This window comes from Panicum hallii, chromosome 2, assembly GCF_002211085.1.
Source record: "Panicum hallii strain FIL2 chromosome 2, PHallii_v3.1, whole genome shotgun sequence".
NCBI classification, from domain to species: Eukaryota; Viridiplantae; Streptophyta; class Magnoliopsida; order Poales; family Poaceae; genus Panicum; species Panicum hallii.
In genome coordinates this window covers 30853161-30874823 of record NC_038043.1, presented here as the reverse complement: position 1 = coordinate 30874823, position 21663 = coordinate 30853161, and the positions used below count along the sequence as shown (strand labels likewise).

At 48.3% G+C, this 21663-nt stretch overlaps 1 protein-coding gene across 4 annotated transcripts; it reads left to right on the top strand.

The window, feature by feature from the left end:
* The first annotated feature begins 18443 nt into the window (after nt 1–18443).
* Nucleotides 18444–21663, top strand: LOC112879881. 4 transcript variants are annotated; one of them, XR_003226209.1, is made up of 6 exons: nt 18444–18812; nt 19765–19850; nt 19929–20744; nt 20832–20930; nt 21015–21056; nt 21132–21663. XR_003226209.1 is itself a non-coding variant. In XM_025944304.1 (5 exons), the coding sequence occupies exons 1-2, from the start codon at nt 18921–18923 to the stop codon at nt 19998–20000; spliced, it is 1002 nt and encodes a 333-aa protein (XP_025800089.1). In that variant the 5' UTR covers nt 18819–18920; the 3' UTR covers nt 20001–20744; nt 20832–20930; nt 21015–21056; nt 21132–21663. The 4 variants fall into 4 exon arrangements, 2 of the variants coding, with proteins under 2 accessions (XP_025800089.1, XP_025800090.1); XR_003226210.1 differs by lacking the exon at nt 19765–19850 and having other exon boundaries at nt 20585–20744; XM_025944304.1 differs by lacking the exon at nt 18444–18812 and having other exon boundaries at nt 18819–19850.

Genomic DNA, 21663 nt, shown 5'->3' with positions numbered 1-21663 from the left:
GTAACAAGTATCTCTGGCATGTAGTTTACGCCTAACCGAGCAAATCCTAGGTCATCGGGGTAGGGTTATAGCAATCAAGGGGTGGCTATCCAACCAGGTCTTGCAATAAAACAATGCATTTTACAAAACAGGCCAATAGGTTGTATTTATAAATCTAGGATAATAATGCATCAAAGGATGGGGTTGGACTTGCCATTCACAAAGCCTTCCGGGAAGTCCTGATCGAGGTACTGTCCTTCAGGTTCGGGCTCACGGCACTGGTTCTCGGACTCTTGCTCGCAGTACTGCTCGTCGACGGGTTCTCCCTCGGTCACCTCATGATCTACGGCGCACACAAACAAACATTCCATAAGGAAAAAGAATTAAAGGTTTTATTTACAAGCCCGAATCAGGAATATCTTAAGAAACTATGGTAGAAGGAAGATTTCCGGGAGATTTCTTGATGGCAGGGCCGACATTATGCTAGAAATGGCGTGGTAAAGTTTCGGGGCAAACGGGGGATTTTTGGCGCATAAAATAATAGGCCGAACGAGGTTTTAGGGAAGGGATAAGGGTCCAAGGACCTATTTGTAATTACTGTTGGGAGGGGAGGGCTTGATTGGAATTTCCGAAAATACCTAGGGTACTCTAAAAAGGGTTAGGGACCTATCCGTAATTATTTTGTGTAGTGGAGGGGTTCATTTTCTAAATAGAATGAGCAGGGGGGTTATTTGGAAAAAGGGTTTAAGGGGAGGTGGGGTTCTTAAGGGAATAGGCAAAAGGGCAGGGGGCTCAGGGCAAATGTGCCCCTTCTTCTTCCTCCCGTTACCAGAACAGAGGAGGGGGGGTAGAGGCCGGCGGCGCCACCAAATCCGGTGGCCCTGGGGCACGGCGGCGGCCGGGGGCAGGGGCAAAACGGAGAGGGGAGCGAGGGGGTCCTATTCCTCTACTCACCACGGGCCGGGGTGGCGCGAGGCGGCCTGCCCACGGAGGTCAGGGGCGGCGGGCGGAGGGCTTGGCGGCGGCGGCAGTGCAGGGCCGGGGAGGGGGCTAGGGCTGCGGGGGAAGGTTGTGGCGGTGGCTGGGCGCGGCGTGGGGGTACTTATAGGCCGGCGAGGGGGGGGAAAGAGGATGGCGCGGTGGAGGCCGGTGAGCTCGGGGGCGGCCAGTAATGGCGGTGGGGGCGGCGGTGGCGCTTGGTCGCCGCTGCGCAGGGGTGGTCGGTGGCGTGTAGCGGGGAGGGGCGACCTGGGGGCGCGCGGCGCAGGGGGAGGCGGCCCGTGGCGAGGCGACGCGCGGCGGCCGGCACTGCTCGGCGCCGTGGCAGGCAGGAGCAGCGCGAGCGCCAAGACGGCACGGCGTGCGCAGAGGAGGGGTCGGGTTAGGCCGTTCCTGTGGCGTCGTCAATGGAGAGAGGGGGGGGGGGTGGCCGGGCGCTCGGCGTCGAGCTCTGCTCGGCGTCGGGCTGTGCGTGCAGGGGAACGAGGGGAGCAGGAAACAGGAACAGAGAAAGGAGAAAGGAGAAAGGAAAAGGGGACAGGGAAAAAAAAGGAAAAGGGGGGGGAACGTCGGCGGATTTTACGGCGGCGGTCGCGAGTGCGAGGTCGAGCACGCGGGGGGGGGGGGGGGAATGCGTCGGCGGGATTCGCGGTGACGGTCGCGAGTGCGGGGTTGAGCACGCGGCGCGTCGCGGGGGTCGAGGAAAAGAAAAAGGATGGCGGTCAAATTCAGATGTCAGGCGGCGACAGGTCGAGAGATGTTTTTGGCGATTAGGAGTTCGGACGGTAAGGGTTTAGGAACGATCCGAGCTTGACGAAAGAATATTTCTAGCGGGCGATTTGTGCTGTAATTTAGATAAGGTAAAAACGCGGGCGTTACAAACCTACCCCACTTAAAATGAAATCTCGTACTCGAGATTCGGCTGGTTCCTAAATAGATGGGGAAACTCTTTCTTAAGGGCATCTTCGCGTTCCCATGTGGCTTCTTCTACTCCATGTCTGCTCCACTGAACTCTGCAAATCCGTACTTCGGAGTTTCTTGTTCTTTTTATGACCGTGTCCAAAATCTTGATAGGTACTTCCTGGTACCGAAGATCTTTCTGTAAAGCTATTTCTTCTTCCGGCACCCGTTCCCTCTCGGGCACCCTCAGGCATCTTCTCAGTTGGGATACATGGAATACTGGGTGTATGTCAGACATCCCTTCTGGTAGTTCTAGACGGTATGCTACAGCTCCAATTCTCTTCAGTACTTGGTACGGTCCAATGTACCGAGGGGCTAGTTTCCCATGTACTTGAAATCTCCGAGTCCCTCGAATAGGTGAAACCTTGAGATAGACAAAGTCTCCTGGATTGAAGCTTACTTCTCGTCTCTTCTTGTCTGAGTAACTCTTCTGTCAGGATTGGGCGGCCTTCAGTTTCTCTCTAATTTCGGCCACTCTTTCTTCTGCTTCTTTTATGAGTGCGGGTCCAACTAGGGCACGCTCTCCAACTTCTGACCACATCAGGGGGGTCCTACACTTTCTCCCATAGAGAGCTTCAAATGGTGACATGCCTAAGCTCGCTTGATAACCATTGTTGTACGAAAACTCAGCGTACGGTAAACTTTGTTCCCAATCCTTGCCATAAGTAAGGACACATGCTCTTAGCATATCCTCCATAATCTGGTTCACCCTTTCTGTTTGACCGTCGGTCTGCGGGTGATAAGCCGAGCTGAAGTCCAACTTGGTGCCCATGGCCTTATGCAAGCTTTTCCAAAATCTAGAGGTGAATTGGGTCCCTCTATCAGAAACAATTCTGCTAGGTACGCCATGCAGCTTCACTATGTTATCCACATAGAGCCGTGCTAGCTTTTCTCCACCATAATTGGTCCGTACAGGTAGGAAGTGAGCGACTTTGGTGAGCCGGTCCACTATCACCCATATGGAGTCATGTCCTTTCTGCGTCTTGGGTAAACCCACTACAAAATCCATTCCTATCTCATCCCATTTCCAAACCGGGATGGGCAAAGGTTGCAGCAATCCTACTGGTCTCTGATGTTCAGCCTTGATCCTTTGACAATTATCACAATGGGCGACGAATCTTGCAATATCCGCTTTCATTCCACTCCACCAATACTTTTGCCTTATATCTACATACATCTTGGTGGATCCTGGGTGGATGGAATATGCTGAGTTGTGGGCCTCATCCATAATAGTCTGTCGGAACTCTCCTTCCTTAGGTACGCAAATTCTATCCTTGTACCATAAGGTTCCTTTGTCATCCACTCTGAAATCCGGTGCCTTGTTTTCTCCCGTATGCATGCGGATTCTCATCAAGTCCTTATCCGAACCTTGGGCCTTTCTGATCTGATCCTCCAAAGTAGGTTGAACACTCAACTTGTGTCTGGAACCCTGGGGGACGATGTGCACATTTAATTGTGCCATCTCTTCTTGAAGGTGGGTATTCTTAGGTCCATAAGGTTTTCGGCTTAAGGCATCCGCTACCACGTTTGCTTTGCCAGGATGGTAATGAATTACCACATCATAATCCTTAACTAGTTCTAACCACCTTCTTTACCTTAAGTTTAATTCTGGATGGGTGAAGATGTATTTTAAGCTCTTATGGTCTGTGTAGACCTCACACCTATTCCCAATCAGATAGTGTCTCCAAATCTTGAGGGCATGTACTACGGCTGCCAATTCCAAATCATGGGTCGGGTAATTTTGCTCATGAGGCTTGAGTTGTCGGGAAGCGTATGACACTACTTTCCCTCCTTGCATGAGGACACATCCTAATCCTTGACGGGATGCATCACAATAAATGATAAATTCCCGTTGGAGGTCTGGCAAGGTTAGTACCGGGGCGGTTGTTAGTCTTTTCTTTAATTCCTGGAAGCTTTTCTCACATGGCTCGGTCCAGGTGAACTTCTTCTCTTTCTTGAGTAGCTCTGTCATGGGTCGGGCTATCTTGGAGAATCCCTCAATAAATCTTCGGTAATATCCGGCTAAACCGAGAAAGCTCCTGATTTCACTAACATTGGTGGGTTGCTGCCAATTGGAGACTGCATCGACTTTTTCGGGGTCCACTGCTACTCCTTCCGCGGTCAAGATGTGACCCAGAAATGCTACTTTCTCAAGCCAAAATTCACACTTGCTGAACTTGGCATAGAGCTTGTGCGCTCTCAACCTTTCTAGAACCACTCGTAGGTGCTGCTCATGTTCGTCGATGCTCTTGGAGTAAATAAGTATGTCGTCGATGAAAACTACGACAAACTTATCTAACTCTTCCATAAACACCTTATTCATGAGGTTCATGAAATAAGCAGGTGCATTCGTGAGTCCAAAGGACATCACGGTAAACTCATATTGCCCATAGCGGGTGACGAAAGCCGTCTTTGGAATATCACTTTCCTTAATCTTGAGCTGGTGATATCCCGACCTTAGGTCTATCTTGGAGAAGTACTTGGCTCCCTTCAACTGATCAAAGAGGTCATCAATTCTGGGAAGGGGTATTTGTTCTTGATGGTGACTTCATTTAGTGCGCGGTAATCCACGCACATTCTCATGCTTCCGTCCTTCTTCTTGACAAACAAGACCGGAGCTCCCCATGGTGATGAGCTTGGTCTAATGAAACCACTTTGTTGTAACTCTTCCAGTTGTCTCTTTAGTTCTGCCAATTCAGAGGCTGCCATCCTATAGGGTCTCTTAGCTATAGGAGAGGTTCCAGGGACAAGGTCAATGATAAACTCTATATCCCTATCTGGCGGCATCCCCGGGAGTTCTTCCGGGAAAACGTCTGGGTATCCATTTATTACTGGAACTTCTTCCAAAAGTTTAGCTTCCATGTTAAAAACCATTGGGTCCGGTCCACTTCCCCGAGTGTGGCAGGTTACTTGCACTCCTTCTGGGTTGGTTAGGTGTACCACCTTGTCAGCACAACTTATAAGGCCATTGTGCAGGCTTAACCAATCCATTCCAAGGATCACATCTATGCCTTTAGACTTAAGTACTACTAGGTCTGCTAGGAACTCTACCCCACTTAAGATGATCCTTACCCTAGAACAACCCAGCCGGCACTTAATGTCACCTCCGGGCGTTCGGGTTAATAGGGGTGTCTTAAGTAGCACTGTAGGTATATTGTGTTTTTCCACAAAACTTGAGGATACGAATGAATGTGATGCTCCGGAATCAAACAATATTGTTGCCAAAACTGAGCTGACTAGGAACTCACCGAGCACTACGCCCTGAGCGTCCTGAGCCTCCTGGGCGTTGATGTGGTTGATGCGGGCTCGTCCGAAGGACTGCTGGGGCGGTCCCATCGGCTGGTTGTTGTTGCCGGTATTGTTATTGCGGATGGGTACACGATTGGCTCCTGATAAGGCTGGCCTTGGTCCATTCACTGAGTTGGAGAGGGCTGGTGCCGCCGGCTTGTTATTGGCATATGGACAATTGGCAATGAAGTGTCCTGTCTCACGGCAGTTGTAGCATGCTCGGGGATTGCTGCTGGCAGTAACTTGGCTTGTATTACTCTGTGGAACCTTCATGGTGCTCTGGCTCTTGAATTGTCTAAGCTGGGTGTTGGGGGCTTGAGAGCCAGTGGCTTGTGGCTGGGTCCTATACTGCATAGGGGCTTGGGACTTGGTCACTGGAGGGCCAAAGTGCCTTGGCTTCTGGAAACGGTCCTACTGGCGAGCCCTGGCTTCTAGGAACTTACGCTTATTGTCCCTCTTTTCCTCTGCCATGGCTCACTCGGTGATGATAGCCATGTTCATCAGTGTGTTGAAGTCTGGGTAGATGCATGGGGAAAGCAGCTTCTTGAGTTCTGTATTTAAACCCTTTCTGAACATATCCTGCTTCTTTTCATCCTTGTCTACTTCCTCCGGTGCATAGCGAGCTAGCTCTATGAACTGGTATGTGTACTCTTCAACTGACTTGTTGCCTTGTTGCAGTTCACGGAACTCATCTGCTTTGCGCTTCATGGTGGCTGCTGGGATGTGATAGCGACGGAATTCATCCACAAATTCCTTCCAGGTGATAGTGGAGGCATCCTGTGCAGCTGCACAGTAGTTTTCCCACCAAGCTAAAGCAGTTCGAGTGAGCTGGTGAGCAGCTAAACGGACCTTGTCACGGTATCCATACTCAAATGGTTCGAGTTTCCTCTTGATAACGCGCAGCCAGTCGTCTGCGTCCAAGGGGTTGTAGGAGCCTGCAAAGGTGGGTGGCTTGGTCCTCAGAAAGGCTGTCAATTTGTCATTTGTATTCTGCTCACGGGGCCTTGGGTTGGTGATGACATTGGTCAAAGCTTCCAGTAAGAGGTTCTGGTTGTTCAATACTTGCACCAGGTCAATGGCCGGTGGGGGTGGGGCATGTCGTGCTCCTACTTGGCTTTCCCCTCCTTGCTGGCTCACTTCCTGATCTTCCTGATCTCCCTGGTTGGGGGTTTGTCCTTGCATACCCTGTTGTCTCTCTGCACTTGAAGTGGCATGTGCCTGCCTTTGGAAGGCCCTATTGTTACGCCTGGGGGCCGTCTGTGGATTGGGCAAAAACCCTTATAAGACTTAGATTGGACATTAAGTGATATTTTATTTTCAAAAAGGCGGACTCGATCTACCGCCAGCAATCGCATAGACTAACAAGCATTAAGTGCAAATAGTTTTATTTATTACGCTGGGATACAACACTTGGGGAAGGCACGGCTACACACTACATGGTCGGGTACAAAGGTCACACAGGTGGGTGGCACAATTCTAGGCTCGGGGCCGAGACGGCTCCATCCCGGGGCACCTCTAAGGCATATTACTCTCGGGGCGAGTCGTCTTCCGGGGCGGAGTGAACTTCCAGTGGAATGAGTAGCTCTTCCTCGTCGTCCACGAGGATCCCATTTTCTCGGGCTGTTCGACAGCTCCTCCTTCTATGGCTGCAGTTGTCCTCTCGGCACCTTCGGGTGGAGCTTGTGGGGTCCTAAAAAGTCCTCCCCATCCTGTAATGGGTGTTCCGATTAGGACTTGGGTTTCCCCAATTGCCGGGACGGGCGTTCCGCCGTTGGTCCATTCTTGCATGCGCCGATCCTGGATCTGCCTGAGGCTTTCCTGAGCGACGGCTTCGCTACTTATAGCAGCCGCGGTCCTTGCTTCGGCTTGCGCCACCCGGATTTGGTGCATCCTCACTGCAAGCTCGGCTTGCTCAGCCCGGTGGGTTTGCTCCCTTAAGATTTGGGCTTGCTCGTCAAAGAGCTTGTCCAGGGAGACGAGGTATGCTACCACATGGTATAACAAGTCTTCATGTTGGCGGCGCCGTTCCAAGTTCCTCATGCGGGCCTGCCAGACTTGCGTCCTGATGGCCGGAGGAAAAAGCCTCATTGGTGTGGGAATGAGGTGCTCTTCGAAGATCCGGCACAGGTATCGGAGAGCTTTTCTGATGGCCAAGGGATAGGCATCCTGATGTTGAAATCCTGTGGCAGTCACTCGCCATGGTTCGATGTCGGGGTGGCAGGTGCTTCTGGCGATGGAGAGAACCACCCTACAGCGACGAGTACCGTGGTATTCGTACTCCCTGCGGTAGTACCTTGGGCGCTCGGTAATGCCGAGGCGCTCCAGAGAGTTGATCAAAAGGCGGGGAAAGCCAGGGTCCTCTTGGCAAACGCCCTGGGTCCACCCATTCTCAGCCATCTGAAAACAAGGACAGGATAAACAATCTGGCACAGGTGCAAAGGGAGTAGATAACATTTATTATTACAACAGGGGTGGTACAGTTTTCATGGGTACGTGGTCATTAGGGTAAGGTTCTAGCTCGGCATGCTAATCCTATCATGGAGACTCTCCCTTGATCCTGATAGGGCGCTTCTTTATTGGGAGGCTTTGATCCATCTCTTCGGTTTGTGTGCCTCTATCCCAGTGGGTTTCCATGGGTTCTTCTTCTTCTTCTTCTTCCTCTATCCATCCACCTACTCCATTGCGGTTCTCGTATTCTTGCATCTGGGCTTGGAGGGCGGCTAAGGAATACTCGGCGCTGGCGGCCCTTGTCCGTTGTTCCTCCAGCTCCTGGGTTAACTTTTCAATCCCATGGATTAGCTTCCTCAGTTGTGCCGTCTGTTCGCGGTAGAGTGCATCCAAGCCGGTAAGGTAGATGGATAGGTGGGACACCGTATCTTCTAGGTCTTCTTCTTCTCGTCCAAGTCCCCTTATCCGGGCAATCCAAGTGCGTCCCCTTCTCTCAGCGGGTGGGAAAAATCCCATAGGGGTCCGCTGAAGGTGGTGCCTGTAAAGCACACGCAGCCGTCGCAGGGCTTTACGGGCGGCCTTTCGGTAGGTGTCGGGGAAGCGGAAACCAACGGTGGAGATGAACCAAGGGTCCACATCAGGGTAGCGGGTGCTTCTCTCCACAAAAATCATAATGTCGCACCGAAGGGTGCCTCCGGAGATGTATTCACGGTAGGCATACTCTGGTGGTTCCATAACCCCAACGCGTTCCAGGCTGAGCAATAATAATTTAGGAAGGCCGGGCTCTGTGTGGCAGATTCCGTTGACCCATCCATTGTCAGCCATCTGGAACAGGGCAGAAAAACCAGTGGTGAGTGTTTGTGCAGAAAAATATCTAAATCAAAACAAGTCCTAGGGTTTAAAAGGGGTTTCTTTTATTTTCCCAAAATCCCATTTCTATCTTCTAAAACACTCGTACCCTTAGTTTTAGTAAAGCGCTTATGATCATGGTTTTAAAATATATGAGAGGAATAATAGGTAACAAGTATCTCTGGCATGTAGTTTACGCCTAACCGAGCAAATCCTAGGTCATCGGGGTAGGGTTATAGCAATCAAGGGGTGGCTATCCAACCAGGTCTTGCAATAAAACAATGCATTTTACAAAACAGGCCAATAGGTTGTATTTATAAATCTAGGATAATAATGCATCAAAGGATGGGGTTGGACTTGCCATTCACAAAGCCTTCCGGGAAGTCCTGATCGAGGTACTGTCCTTCAGGTTCGGGCTCACGGCACTGGTTCTCGGACTCTTGCTCGCAGTACTGCTCGTCGACGGGTTCTCCCTCGGTCACCTCGTGATCTACGGCGCACACAAACAAACATTCCATAAGGAAAAAGAATTAAAGGTTTTATTTACAAGCCCGAATCAGGAATATCTTAAGAAACTATGGTAGAAGGAAGATTTCCGGGAGATTTCTTGATGGCAGGGCCGACATTATGCTAGAAATGGCTTGGTAAAGTTTCAGGGCAAACGGGGGATTTTTGGCGCATAAAATAATAGGCCGAACGAGGTTTTAGGGAAGGGATAAGGGTCCAAGGACCTATTTGTAATTACTGTTGGGAGGGGAGGGCTTGATTGGAATTTCCGGAAATACCTAGGGTACTCTAAAAAGGGTCAGGGACCTATCCGTAATTATTTTGTGTAGTGGAGGGGTTCATTTTCTAAATAGAATGAGCAGGGGGGTTATTTGGAAAAAGGGTTTAAGGGGAGGTGGGGTTCTTAAGGGAATAGGCAAAAGGGCAGGGGGCTCAGGGCAAATGTGCCCCTTCTTCTTCCTCCCGTTACCAGAACAGAGGAGGGGGGGTAGAGGCCGGCGGCGCCACCAAATCCGGCGGCCCTGGGGCACGGCGGCGGCCGGGGGCAGGGGCAAAACGGAGAGGGGAGCGAGGGGGTCCTATTCCTCTACTCACCACGGGCCGGGGTGGCGCGAGGCGGCCTGCCCATGGAGGTCAGGGGCGGCGGGCGGAGGGCTTGGCGGCGGCGGCAGTGCAGGGCCGGGGAGGGGGCTAGGGCTGCGGGGGAAGGTTGTGGCGGTGGCTGGGCGCGGCGTGGGGGTACTTATAGGCCGGCGAGGGGGGGGGAAAGAGGATGACGCGGTGGAGGCCGGTGAGCTCGGGGGCGGCTAGTAATGGCGGTGGGGGCGGCGGTGGCGCTTGGTCACCGCTGCGCAGGGGTGGTCGGTGGCGTGTAGCGGGGAGGGGCGACCTGGGGGCGCGCGGCGCAGGGGGGAGGTGGCCCGTGGCGAGGCGACGCGCGGCGGCCGGCACTGCTCGGCGCCGTGGCAGGCAGGAGCAGCGCGAGCGCCAAGACGGCACGGCGTGCGCAGAGGAGGGGTCGGGTTAGGCCGTTCCTGTGGCGTCGTCAATGGAGAGAGGGGGGGTGGCCGGGCGCTCGGCGTCGAGCTCTGCTCGGCGTCGGGCTGTGCGTGCAGGGGAACGAGGGGAGCAGGAAACAGGAACAGAGAAAGGAGAAAGGAGAAAGGAAAAGGGGACAGGGAAAAAAAAGGAAAAGGGGGGGGAACGTCGGCGGATTTTACGGCGGCGGTCGCGAGTGCGAGGTCGAGCACGCGGGGGGGGGGGGGGAATGCGTCGGCGGGATTCGCGGTGACGGTCGCGAGTGCGGGGTTGAGCACGCGGCGCGTCGCGGGGGTCGAGGAAAAGAAAAAGGATGGCGGTCAAATTCGGATGTCAGGCGGCGACAGGTCGAGAGATGTTTTTGGCGATTAGGAGTTCCGACGGTAAGGGTTTAGGAACGATCCGAGCTTGACGAAAGAATATTTCTAGCGGGCGATTTGTGCTGTAATTTAGATAAGGTAAAAACGCGGGCGTTACAAAAACCAACCATCCCAAAATGTCTATTGAAGTGAAAATGCCGTAACTCGTCCAATACCGTGGACACGGCTATTCGAATAGATTTTAAACTCAGCAGAGGTTGTACACTTTACCCACAAGTAGGCTACCGCACTACGAACACCTTAGTGTCGCTGCGGATCCTAACAAAGCCATTACCCACCTTAGCTGAATCTAACTAGCCAACACGGAAGCAACCATGGGGTTAATGACCTATCAAAAAAGTCATAACCGGGACATAACTCACACAGATCGTATTCCTTCTCCATGATCTCCCGTTGCTCATCAGCTCTTCTTTTGGCTAGCAGAACAACTATTGGATTTATGCTAAGCTGTTGCCCACACAACGGTCGAGTGGTTGTACGATAAGTGGGTTAGGCAAGATGACACCTTAGTTCATCCTTACATTGACAAGACGGACATCTCCCAACCATGCTCAACCACAAAGGTACAAGCTCACCAGTGGCATTTCACACAGAAAACACCGTCCATCTCATCAGGTTATATCTTTCTTTTATTTTCCCGAAATCCCGTTTTATCCTTTAAAACACTCACACCTTTATTTTCGATAAAGCGCATTGTGGTCATGATTAAAATATAATAAAGGGAATAAAAGGTCTTAAGCATCTCTAGCAGTAGTTAATGTCCAACAGAGCAAATCCTATATAGACATTAACCTAGGTCATCAAGGAATAGTTATAGCAATCAAGGGGTGGCTATCCAACTATATCTTGCAATAAAACAATGCATTTTATAAAACAGGCCAATATATTGTGTTTATAAAACTGGGATAAATATGCATCAAAGGATGGGATTGGACTTGCCGTCTTCAAAGCCTTCCGGAAGCTCCTCCTCGAGGTACGGGTCTTCGGGCTCTGGCTCGTGGTACTGCTCCTCCTCGGTCACACCGTCGGCTACGACACACAAATAATCACACAATAAAAACAAAGTACGCGGACGAGCTTAAAAAAAGAGAGGGAAATAGGGAGCTTCGATTAAAAAAATAGAGAAGACTATTATATTTGTCCGATGTGGATCCTGAGACTTGGAGAAAATATTTGAAGATGATGCGTGGTGGAGTTTGGAATCGATTTGGAACAACATATCACATGAACTGATGAGTTAAAGGTCATTTAGGGAGTAGTTTAAAAGGACAAGGACCTATTTGTAATGAAATAAAGAGATAGAAGGAGCTCTGATTAAATATTTGAGAGAGGGAGGTGGAGGGATGCGGACTGCATAAGAAGGAAAAGTGGAGGGGGTTATGCACAAGTCTGCCTTTCTTCTTCCTCGAGACAGAACAGGAGGGGGAGGGGAACGGTAGGATGGGGGGGGGGCAGGCCATGGGCGCCGGCCCCTTGGTGCATGGCGACGCACGGGGAGGAGGGGAAAACGGAGAGGAGGCCGAGGGGGTCCGATTCCGGCCCTCACCTCGTGCGGAGACGGTCTACGGAGGGCTGTCTACGGAGATGGGTGGTCGCCGGCAATGGTGGGCGGCGGCGGCGGCGAGCTGCAGCGTGAGGTAGAGGAGGGGAGGTGCTGGGGCGGCGTGGGCGGAGTGAGGGGAGACTCGGGGGCTGATTTATAGGCCGAGAGGGAGAGGGGAGATGGCCGGCATGGGAGGGTCATGGGCAGTACATGGACCTCGCCATTAATGGCGGCCGGGATGCTCGGGGACAAGGCGCAAGCTGCGACGGCGAGGGGACGGGGCGGAGACGGGCCGGGGCAGCAGTGAGTCTCACGCCGGTTTGGCGTGCACGGGCAGCAAGCACGCAGTGGCATAGCGAGCAGCGGTGGCCGTGGCGTGACGAGGGTGGCGCGATGCGAGCGCGCGTGCACAGCCAGCAACAGGGGCAGCGGCGAGTCGCGCACTGGCCCACGCGTGCGTGCAGGGAGCGGGCTACAGCTCGAGCAGGCAGCACGCATGTGCTCATTTAAATAAGAAAAAACAAAAAAAATTAATTTTCACACAGTAGCTCAACAATTTAAATAAGCAAGCGGGAGAATTAGAAGAGAGAAATAAAATGGATTTGAACAAAATATGAGAAAAGAAAAGAGGGGACACGCGCACGGCACCGACGATCGCGGCCGGGCAGGTGCACGCGGCCGACCGCGACACGATGGTGATGCGACGGGACGGGGGGCCGGTGGGAAAGGAAAAGGGACGGGCGGCTCCACGGAAAAAGAGGAAGAGACTGCGTGATGTCGGGACGGCGGAAAATCGGGAGGTGGGCTTCGGGAGCTCGAGCGGCGGAAAAGGTTTAAAAGATTTTTAAGCAAGTGATTAGTAATGCAATTTAAATAAGATAAAAAATGCGGGCGTTACATACAGGGGGCGACGCAAAGGGGCACGACGCCCTGGTGGCCGGCGGCACTTCTGGAGGTGCGCACGGGTGCAGGAGGAGGAGCGCACGAGGCAGGAGCGAGGGCGGCGCTGGGCGCACGGGAAACAGGAGGGAGACGTTCGGGTGGCGCGGCAACAGGGGGCGACGCTCAGGGTAGTGCACTGCGAGAAACAGGGCCTCGGGCGCCTGGGTCGTTGGCGCATAGGGGACGCAGGGTGCCTGGCTCGGGCACCTGGGGGCGACGCAGAGGCCGTGCAGGAGAAGGGCGGTGCTGGAGGGGAGGAGGAGCAGGGCACAAGCGATGGCATGCAGCGACCCGGGGGCGATGCAGATGGCGTCGCGAGCAGGGGGACGCGAGCAAGGAGACAATGGGTGTGTAGGGAACGATGGCGGCTGTGCAGCAGGAACGGATTGGAACGGGGCTCGAGCGCTTGCCCTTTATAGGGCATGGCAGAAAAGCATACGGGTCACGAAGGGCTAGGGCCGGCTACGTGCTGCGCACCTGGGGACTTGCAGGGGGGACTGCGGCTACAGGAGGGAGGCAGCACGGGGGCGCACGGCGTCCTAGTCTGGTGGCGGCGGTGCTCGAGCCGACGCAGGGGAGAAAATTAGGGCTGGCTACCGGGGAACAGGAGGTGCAGAGCGCGTTTAAATAGATGTGAAGATATTGTGTTGGGCTCCAACTCGGACGAGGACAAGGACGCGGCGGCGCATCGGGCTGGGACTCGTTCTTGAGTTCGGATTGCCCACGGGAGGCGAGATTGGGCTGACCAGCGGGCCCCACCAGTTAGCGAGCAAAGAGAGGATAGAAGAGGTAACGGAAAGAGGAAACGAGAATGGCCGAGCGAGTTCGATTATGGACCGAAATAGGATTGGGTGAGGGCCGAACGTGAAAACGAGCTGACTGTGCTGGTTGAATATGAACGGACTATTCCAGAACGTGAAATATAAAAGAGATAAATTAGGCCGAGTCGTTGGAGCTGACGGTGATCGAACATTCATCGGAAAAAAAAACACTGAAGACGAGACATGAGGCGTCATTTTCAAGTATAACTTGATCGGGGAGGACGGTTAGAGGATCGGGAGCTCGATGGGACATCTTAAAGATTCAGAGAAGACAAGGTTAAAAGTTTGTACAACAAAGATACGGCTTGGTCCGACTATGATGAGAATCAAAATAGAAATATTTTTCGGAACATATTTTTAAGCTTAAAATAAATCTAGAAAAGTCTAGATAAATATTTTAATCCATGAAAACTATATCCGGAGGAATTCTAAAAATTCCGAGAAAAACTCAGGAGGTAATTTGGGTCACGAGGATTCTAAATAAAATATTTGGGACTCATCAAAAAGAATTTTAGAGCCTTCTGAATAAAAAATTGGATCTAGCTCTAGAATAAATGAGAATAATTGCTAGAAAAATTCTGAAAATTCTCGGAAAACCCAATTGACAGACGAACATATTCTAAGAGATACTCACGTCCTAAAATTAAATATTTAAGGATCTGACAGCAACTCGTGGCAATGACTGCATGAGCATGCAGCCAAGTAATCGCACTGCCAGATGGGGACGCGCAGGGCCCGAGGGAATCCATGGAGAGAGAGAGAGAGAGAGAGTGCAGCAGACGCACGCTAGCTGCCGGTCCGGTGAGGATATAGGTATCAGGATCTCATTTCTATGACAAGCAAGATTTTATGATAAGCTAGTTTTCTAAAGAATCGGCTGCGTAGATAAGTTGGTTGTTTTGCAATCCTAATTATTTTGAGTCGATTCTCTGAATTGAGTGGTAAAATGTTTGAAGTGTAAGACTGATGCTATTTTATTTTTTTACTGAATACAAGCAGAATTTAATAATTCTTATATTTTTTTAGTATACTAACTACATAATTATATTACAATAATATCAAATATTTAAGGTCACAAATATACTAAAAGATAGACCAACACTAATCTTTAAATTCTAAGTACATTGGTAGAGAGGTGAGGCTCCTTTGCTGTGCCAGGCAACCGGCCAAAGAGCTCAAAGAGCTCGAGGCCATGACTGCCGGTGGCACTGGCCAGCCGGCCGTCCAGGTGGCGGGAGACCACGGCTAGAGGGGAAAGGGATAGGGAGCGGAGGGAAACTCATCTGAGTACCCATTAGTGGCGGAGGATCACGGGGTCGACCTCGTACCGGAAAATCGAACACATTGTTTCCAGGTAAGCGAAATTTAAGCAGCCGTTTGGTTGGGCTTTTCGCTTTTCTTTTACCGATAATTCACTTATAAGCGGAAACAAACAGACCCTATAAAAGGAAGGAGCATGTGATGGTAGTCCTTCAGTCGGCCTCCATTACATTTCCCTTGAATGCTTCCCTTAAATGGTTGTTTTGGCAGCATTTGTACGCTTGTTTAATTTATATACGCCATAATTTTTTCTAGGAGATGACCGATGATAATTTAATGTGAATAGTATATAGCCACACGCGCCACCCTCTCACCACCATCATTTTCATGCGAAAGAAATTTCTTCAAGACCCTCCCTCTTAATAAAATATATGCTCGGGTATGTTTAAGAAAAAGACTTCAAGACCCGCAAGGCAGGTACGGGTCATTGACTCTATAGCACGCTATACATGTATCGGTATAGAAACGTTGAAATGAAAACGCACCAAAGACTTCAAGACCAGCAAGGCAGGTACGGGTCATTTCAAACTTGCTTTTAACTCTAAATCTAGAGAACCTACGTAAGAGAGAGTGAGAAAATTGGGTAACATAAGAATCGAACTCAACAGACAAAAAGAGAAAAAGAGAGAGAGAAAGATGGAATGAAAGGAATGAAAAAGTTCAAATTACTTCTCTCAAATATGGCCAAAGTTCGGATAACCCTCTTAACTATCTCTTGGTTCAATTTGACCCCTAAACTATATCATTTGGCCTCAATATACCTCCTAATATAATTTATCCTTTTTATTTCTCCATATACAAGTGGATCTTAATTTAAGATTTTACATGGTTGTAGTGGGCATCACAATGTACGTCAAAAAATTATATTATAAATTTTCCGTCACTACTTTTCTATAATTTTGTATCACAAGGGTTAATTTATTATTAAATATCATACCCTATCAAAATATTGATGAAATTTTTTTTGACATATTTTTCTAAAATATGTTATGATCTCCGCTATCATCTTGCACAATTTTAACTCAAAACTTGTCTTGTGCATGGATAAATAAAAAAATAATATAAGTAAGGGGTAAATTGGATCAAAGGTAAATTAAACTAAGAAATAGTTTAGGGGTTATTCGGACTTTGACGATATTTGAGGAAGATAATATGAACTTTTTTCTTAAAGAAATGATAACGACATGTGGCCCTCATGATCGCCCAAGCATTCCTGTAGAGCTCCACACGATATTATATTAATAGAGTTTTCGGTGAACAAAAATGCCCATTATGTCTTTTTTTTCCCGTTTCCGATAGGCAAACTGAGTTCAATTAATCTTCTAACAGCTAGCATTTAGAAAATAAAGTGGTCGATCTTCCGTAATGTGAATGCTATACTATAATCGTATCTAACATGAACAGTAACTAGGAAAATATTATTCATGGCTGCCATGTCCTCCACGGGACCAAGACTATTTTCCCTCCTTTTCTCTTCTCCAGGGCATGCTCAAGAAGGGGCGAGAAACTTTGAAAGGGAAAGCCTACAATAATGAGACGGATGGGATGGACAGTAGTAGATACCTTAGATTCAAGAACCAACCATACTTCCATGATGCATGCACAATATCTACTCCGATACTCATCTGTCTTTTAACAAATCGATCAAGGTTTCTTTGTTTCTTAATATGACGAAATTCCTCACACTTTTAATTTATTAGTTAAAAATAATGCTTGTTGTCAAGCAAATCCACTGGCTAACTTCTAGCCACTTCCATAGAAAATGGAGTGCAGGCATAAGATGCAAACAGCTAAACAACAAAAAGCTGAAACGTCACATATTTGTACGGCATTCACACATAATTGATTTGTTGAACCACTGATTAATTTGGTTCCATATAGACAGCATTACGGTATTCGAGGGATTAATGAGGGAGATTAACCAACAATTGATGAGTAACCATTATTCCCCCCACTTTTTTCGTATTTAATCAATCCTGAAAAGTCACATTATCTAATAATTTTAAAAAAAACATCAACATTGCCCATACCATGATGACGCCTTGGACACCTTTTACAGATCCATACAATGCAACCCGATTATCAAATTTAAATTGAACAAAGAGTCCACACATTATTGCAGTCAAAAGGTAGATAGATCTAAGCAATTGTAGCAGCTAGTTTGTTGTCCTGCTGTGACGAGTATACTTTAGTCTGCCACTCCTTAGCCCCCTATACATATCACCGATAGCGAAAGTAAGTTAGCGGCCACCTAATGATGTCGTCTGCAAAGCATCGTGGTCAAAGTTTTGCCCATCTACGGGTACTACTACCCATCCAAACTTTTCTAGGTCCAGATCATTATACACCCATAGGCATGTCACTAATGTTTTCTCCTTTCTCACCCACAAAAAGGACGTTTGCTCTTTCTTTTTAGTTTTCAGTTTTTTTTCACTTTATGTTTTACAAGGGATAGAAATTCTTCTACTGAATTAATTAGCATACATTCTGGTCTCAGGGGCGAATCTGCAGGGTCGCTGGGGTGCTGCAGCACCCCCTCAGCCCCTAAATATCCATGTAAATTAGTTATTTAGTTCTAAACTTTACACATAAAACATGAACTTAGCGTAAGAGGCTCAGTACTCCCTCTGGACTGATCCTGGATCCGCCCTCACTAGTATATATGAAAAAAATCATATTTTTTTGATTTAGGGCAAACTTAAAACTAGCTATATCCTGAGACATAGGTGTATTTACATAACTTTTAATAGCACACCTACGAAATCAATAAATCAGTGCATCAGACAATACGCTAAGAGTGAAGGATGATATCTACAGTTCAACTTGGTATCAATAAAAGGAACATAATTACATTTTTATACCTAAAACTAATATTGGCTAGGGAGAAATGATATGCCTGATATGCTAGAGTAAGGACATAGGATACTTAAAAATTAGCAAATGATGTGCCCGACTCAAACTATCCCAAAACTAGTAGATACTTGAGGAAATTTCCTGTATGCCACTAAAAATTTAACCCATTCTCTATGTGCCATAAAAAATTAAGCCATCCTCCCAATACCATTGAAAAATGTAATTTCATCCCTTATGTGCCATTGCCGTTATCTCTATCTAAAAATAGAATGTAATATCGTTTAATCGCTGAGATATTTCAGCATTTTCCCGATTGTACCCCTCTCCAAACCTTATCCATATAAGTTTCCTCCAGTTTTCCCCCAACCTTATCCATCTCCCACCGTCGAGCGGCCCCAAAATCCTAGCATCGATCCTTACCGGATCCCGCACGGTCGGCCGGTCCCGTCGCGGCTGCCGCTAGCATGAGTTTCGCTCGGGCCCGCCTAGCCGTCGCTCGTCACGAGCTGCTGCCGCTGGCCGAGGATGCCCGGCTGCTGCTCCTCGCGTGGCCGCGGGCGAGCCGGGGCGCCTGGCCGCCGCACACTCGCGTGGCCGCGCTTGAGTAGCGCGCGGGCTGCTTGGCCACTGCTGGCTCGCGTGGCTATGCTCAAGTAGCACGCTGGCCCGCCTAGCCATCGCGCACGCTAGCTGCTGGGGGAGCAGGGGTGGCTCACGTGGCTATGCTGGAGCAGCACGCTAGCTGCTAGGGGGCAGGCCTGCCTAGCTGCCGTGTGCAAGTCCCGCGCCAATCCCCGCGTTAAATCCCCAGTTGCACAAGATTCAGGTAAGCACGAGGGATGGGGACGCCAAGCAAGAACCTGGACGGTTCTTGGCTTCCTGCAGGTGAGTTCTTCATCCATTCTTCTTTTTTTCCACGCTAGGAACTATAACTAGGAACATTATAACTAGGAACATTAGATAATTAGTTTTGATGGGCCGTTCATTAACAGGATGGACCCTAAGTCAAGTTACTTGCTGGAAATTAGACTCAGTTGCAATCCTAAAAAGCATAGGAAGGATATTTTATACTTTAGCTTAAGTAACGTTGTGGATTCTGATCTATGCAATTTTAAGGACCTCGTCGAAGAAATTGTTAATCAGTACCCTCCTGGTTACCTGGAAGTAGTGCATGTTTTTTACTATGATGAAGTCAAAAAATGCTTCCCACGAGTCACAACAGATCAGGAACTACTTGAAATGTTTAGCAAGTATGTTGAGAAGAAGGTAATTCGCATGGCCATTGCATACACTGATTCCACACATGCTGTGCCTATCCTTGAATGCTACACCCCAGAAAATTCAGATGTGCTTGATATCCCATGCACCCCATCTATGGCTTGTCCATCACTTGCTACAGCAAGCCAGTCCAATGAGCCAATATGCAGCCAATATTCTAAGCCAAAAACAAACCAGCCCTCTGAACATAGCACAAATGAACCTAGCACAAATAAACCTAATGATGCTCCTGATGGTGATGAAAATTTAGCAAATCCTGAACCACAAAATGAACATATGGGTGTTGATGATGAAGGCTTGTACTTAGCTGTTCATAAGACACATGTGGTTGAGGAAAGTGACTCTGCGTCTGATTCTGAATCCGACGAGGAGTATGAGGAGGGGGATGACTTAGTTGGCAAGGATCCCTTGCCACTTATGCCAGTTATGGCCTATGACCGAGATGTCCCACCAATGAGTGTAGGCAGTCTATATCCTAATATGGAGCAATTTAAGTTGGCACTTTCTCAACATGCTATCAAACATGAGTTTGAGTATGACACTAAAAAGAATGATCCAGGACGATTGAGGGCTTATTATTTAAGGAAGGAAGAAGAAGGGTGTAGGTTGCATGCTTCTACAATTAAGGTTGAAAAAACCGTAAAGGTAATTGCAACTATTTGGCGATGAACTTCAATAAAAGATATACAAGAAAGATATTTGAGGACCATCTTTGGGCTGCAGCATATTCATGGGCTCCATACTTCTTTGAGAAGCATTGGAATGCAATGGATGAAGAAAATCCAGAAGCAATGAATTATATAAGGCAATGTCATACTAAGATATGGGCAAGAAGTCAATTTTGGACCCATTGCAAGGTTGACTATATCACAAACAACTTGGCAGAGTACTTCAACAATTGGGTAAAGAAGTACAAGGGTTTGAATTTGGATGACTTCATGGACATGATTAGACAACTTATTATGGATAAGTGGGATATTAGAAGGGATGTCTCAGCAAAGATGAAGGGCTCATTTTGCCACACATCATGAAGGAGTTGAGGGAGCAAAGCAGGAACTTGGATATGGATGTCCATAGAAGTGGAGATATTTTTGGAGAGGTGGGTGTTAAGGGTGGCAGTGGCTACAAATGTGTTGTCAATCTAGAAGAAAGAAATTGTTCATGCAGGAAATGGCAAGTATTAGGGATTCCATGCAAACATGCCATTGCATTCATCACATATCTTAGGGAATCTCTAGAGAAATATGTTGACAACTATTATTCAGTTGATAAATTCAGAGCTGCTTATGAGTCTCTCATTCCTGCCATGCCTGACAAAGCACAATGGCCACAATTTGATCATGGTTTTTTTATGCATCCACCACTCATAAAATCTACAGTGGGTAGAAGACAGAACCAGAGGTTTAAAGGTTGTACAGAAGGCAGCACAACAAGAAAGAAAGGGTCACATCAGTGCAAAGTTTGCAAGAAATATGGCCATCGCTAGTATAAGTGTAAGGAAGGTGACCCTGAGGACATAGCAGCTATGCTAGCTGAAGAGTAAGCACTGTACACTTAACCTACCATTAACTTTTTATCAATTTTAGAAAATCTTTCTAATAACTTATTGCTGTTGATGTAACATAGGAGTCCACCAAAGAAAAGTAAGAAAATCATTGAGCCATCTTGTGAGAGTAGCATTGTACCTATTGGTCTAACACCTAAGACAATGAATTTTCCTCCTAGGTATGTGTCTGTACATCTATATTCTGGTTTTTTCCAAAGACATATAGCATTTCATTCATTCCTAATATTACATTTGTATTACAGATAAAGTACCTCGGTTAGCTTAAGATCTAGAAACTCTCTCAGGTATATGTCATATTCATTGCTGACGTATATTATCATGCTTGGTAAATTTTTCATATGTACATAACTCATGTGTAGGTCCGGAAGTGGCTCAAACCAACTTGAGCTACTTCCTGCACATGAGACAACACCACCACCTGCCACCACCAAGCCCAGGGAGAAGAAAGCTAAAGGGAAGGCAGCAGGGAAGAAAAATAAAAAAGAAATTTCAGTGCCACATGATAGTCTTGCAGTGAGAACTAGAAGCAAGATCCCTCAACAAGACAACCCTGCCTCTCATACCAGAAGCAAAAGAAAGCTTCCACTTACTGATCTGAACTAGTGTTGATGCTGATTCTTTTGTATGTCATTTCCTATTTTGGTTGATCTTTGTGACACCAAATCTAATATTCTTTTGCTACGCTATAACTAGTAGTTGTTGTTACTTTACCTGTATAGCTACTTGTATGGAAGCAATGGCTCATTGCAAGGATGCTTGTATGGACATCAATGACTACTTGTATGGCTGCTTGTATGTATAGCAATGATGCTTGTATAGACATCAATGGCTATTTGCATGGCTGCATATATGGACAACAATGATGCTATATAGACATCAATGGTTGTTTGA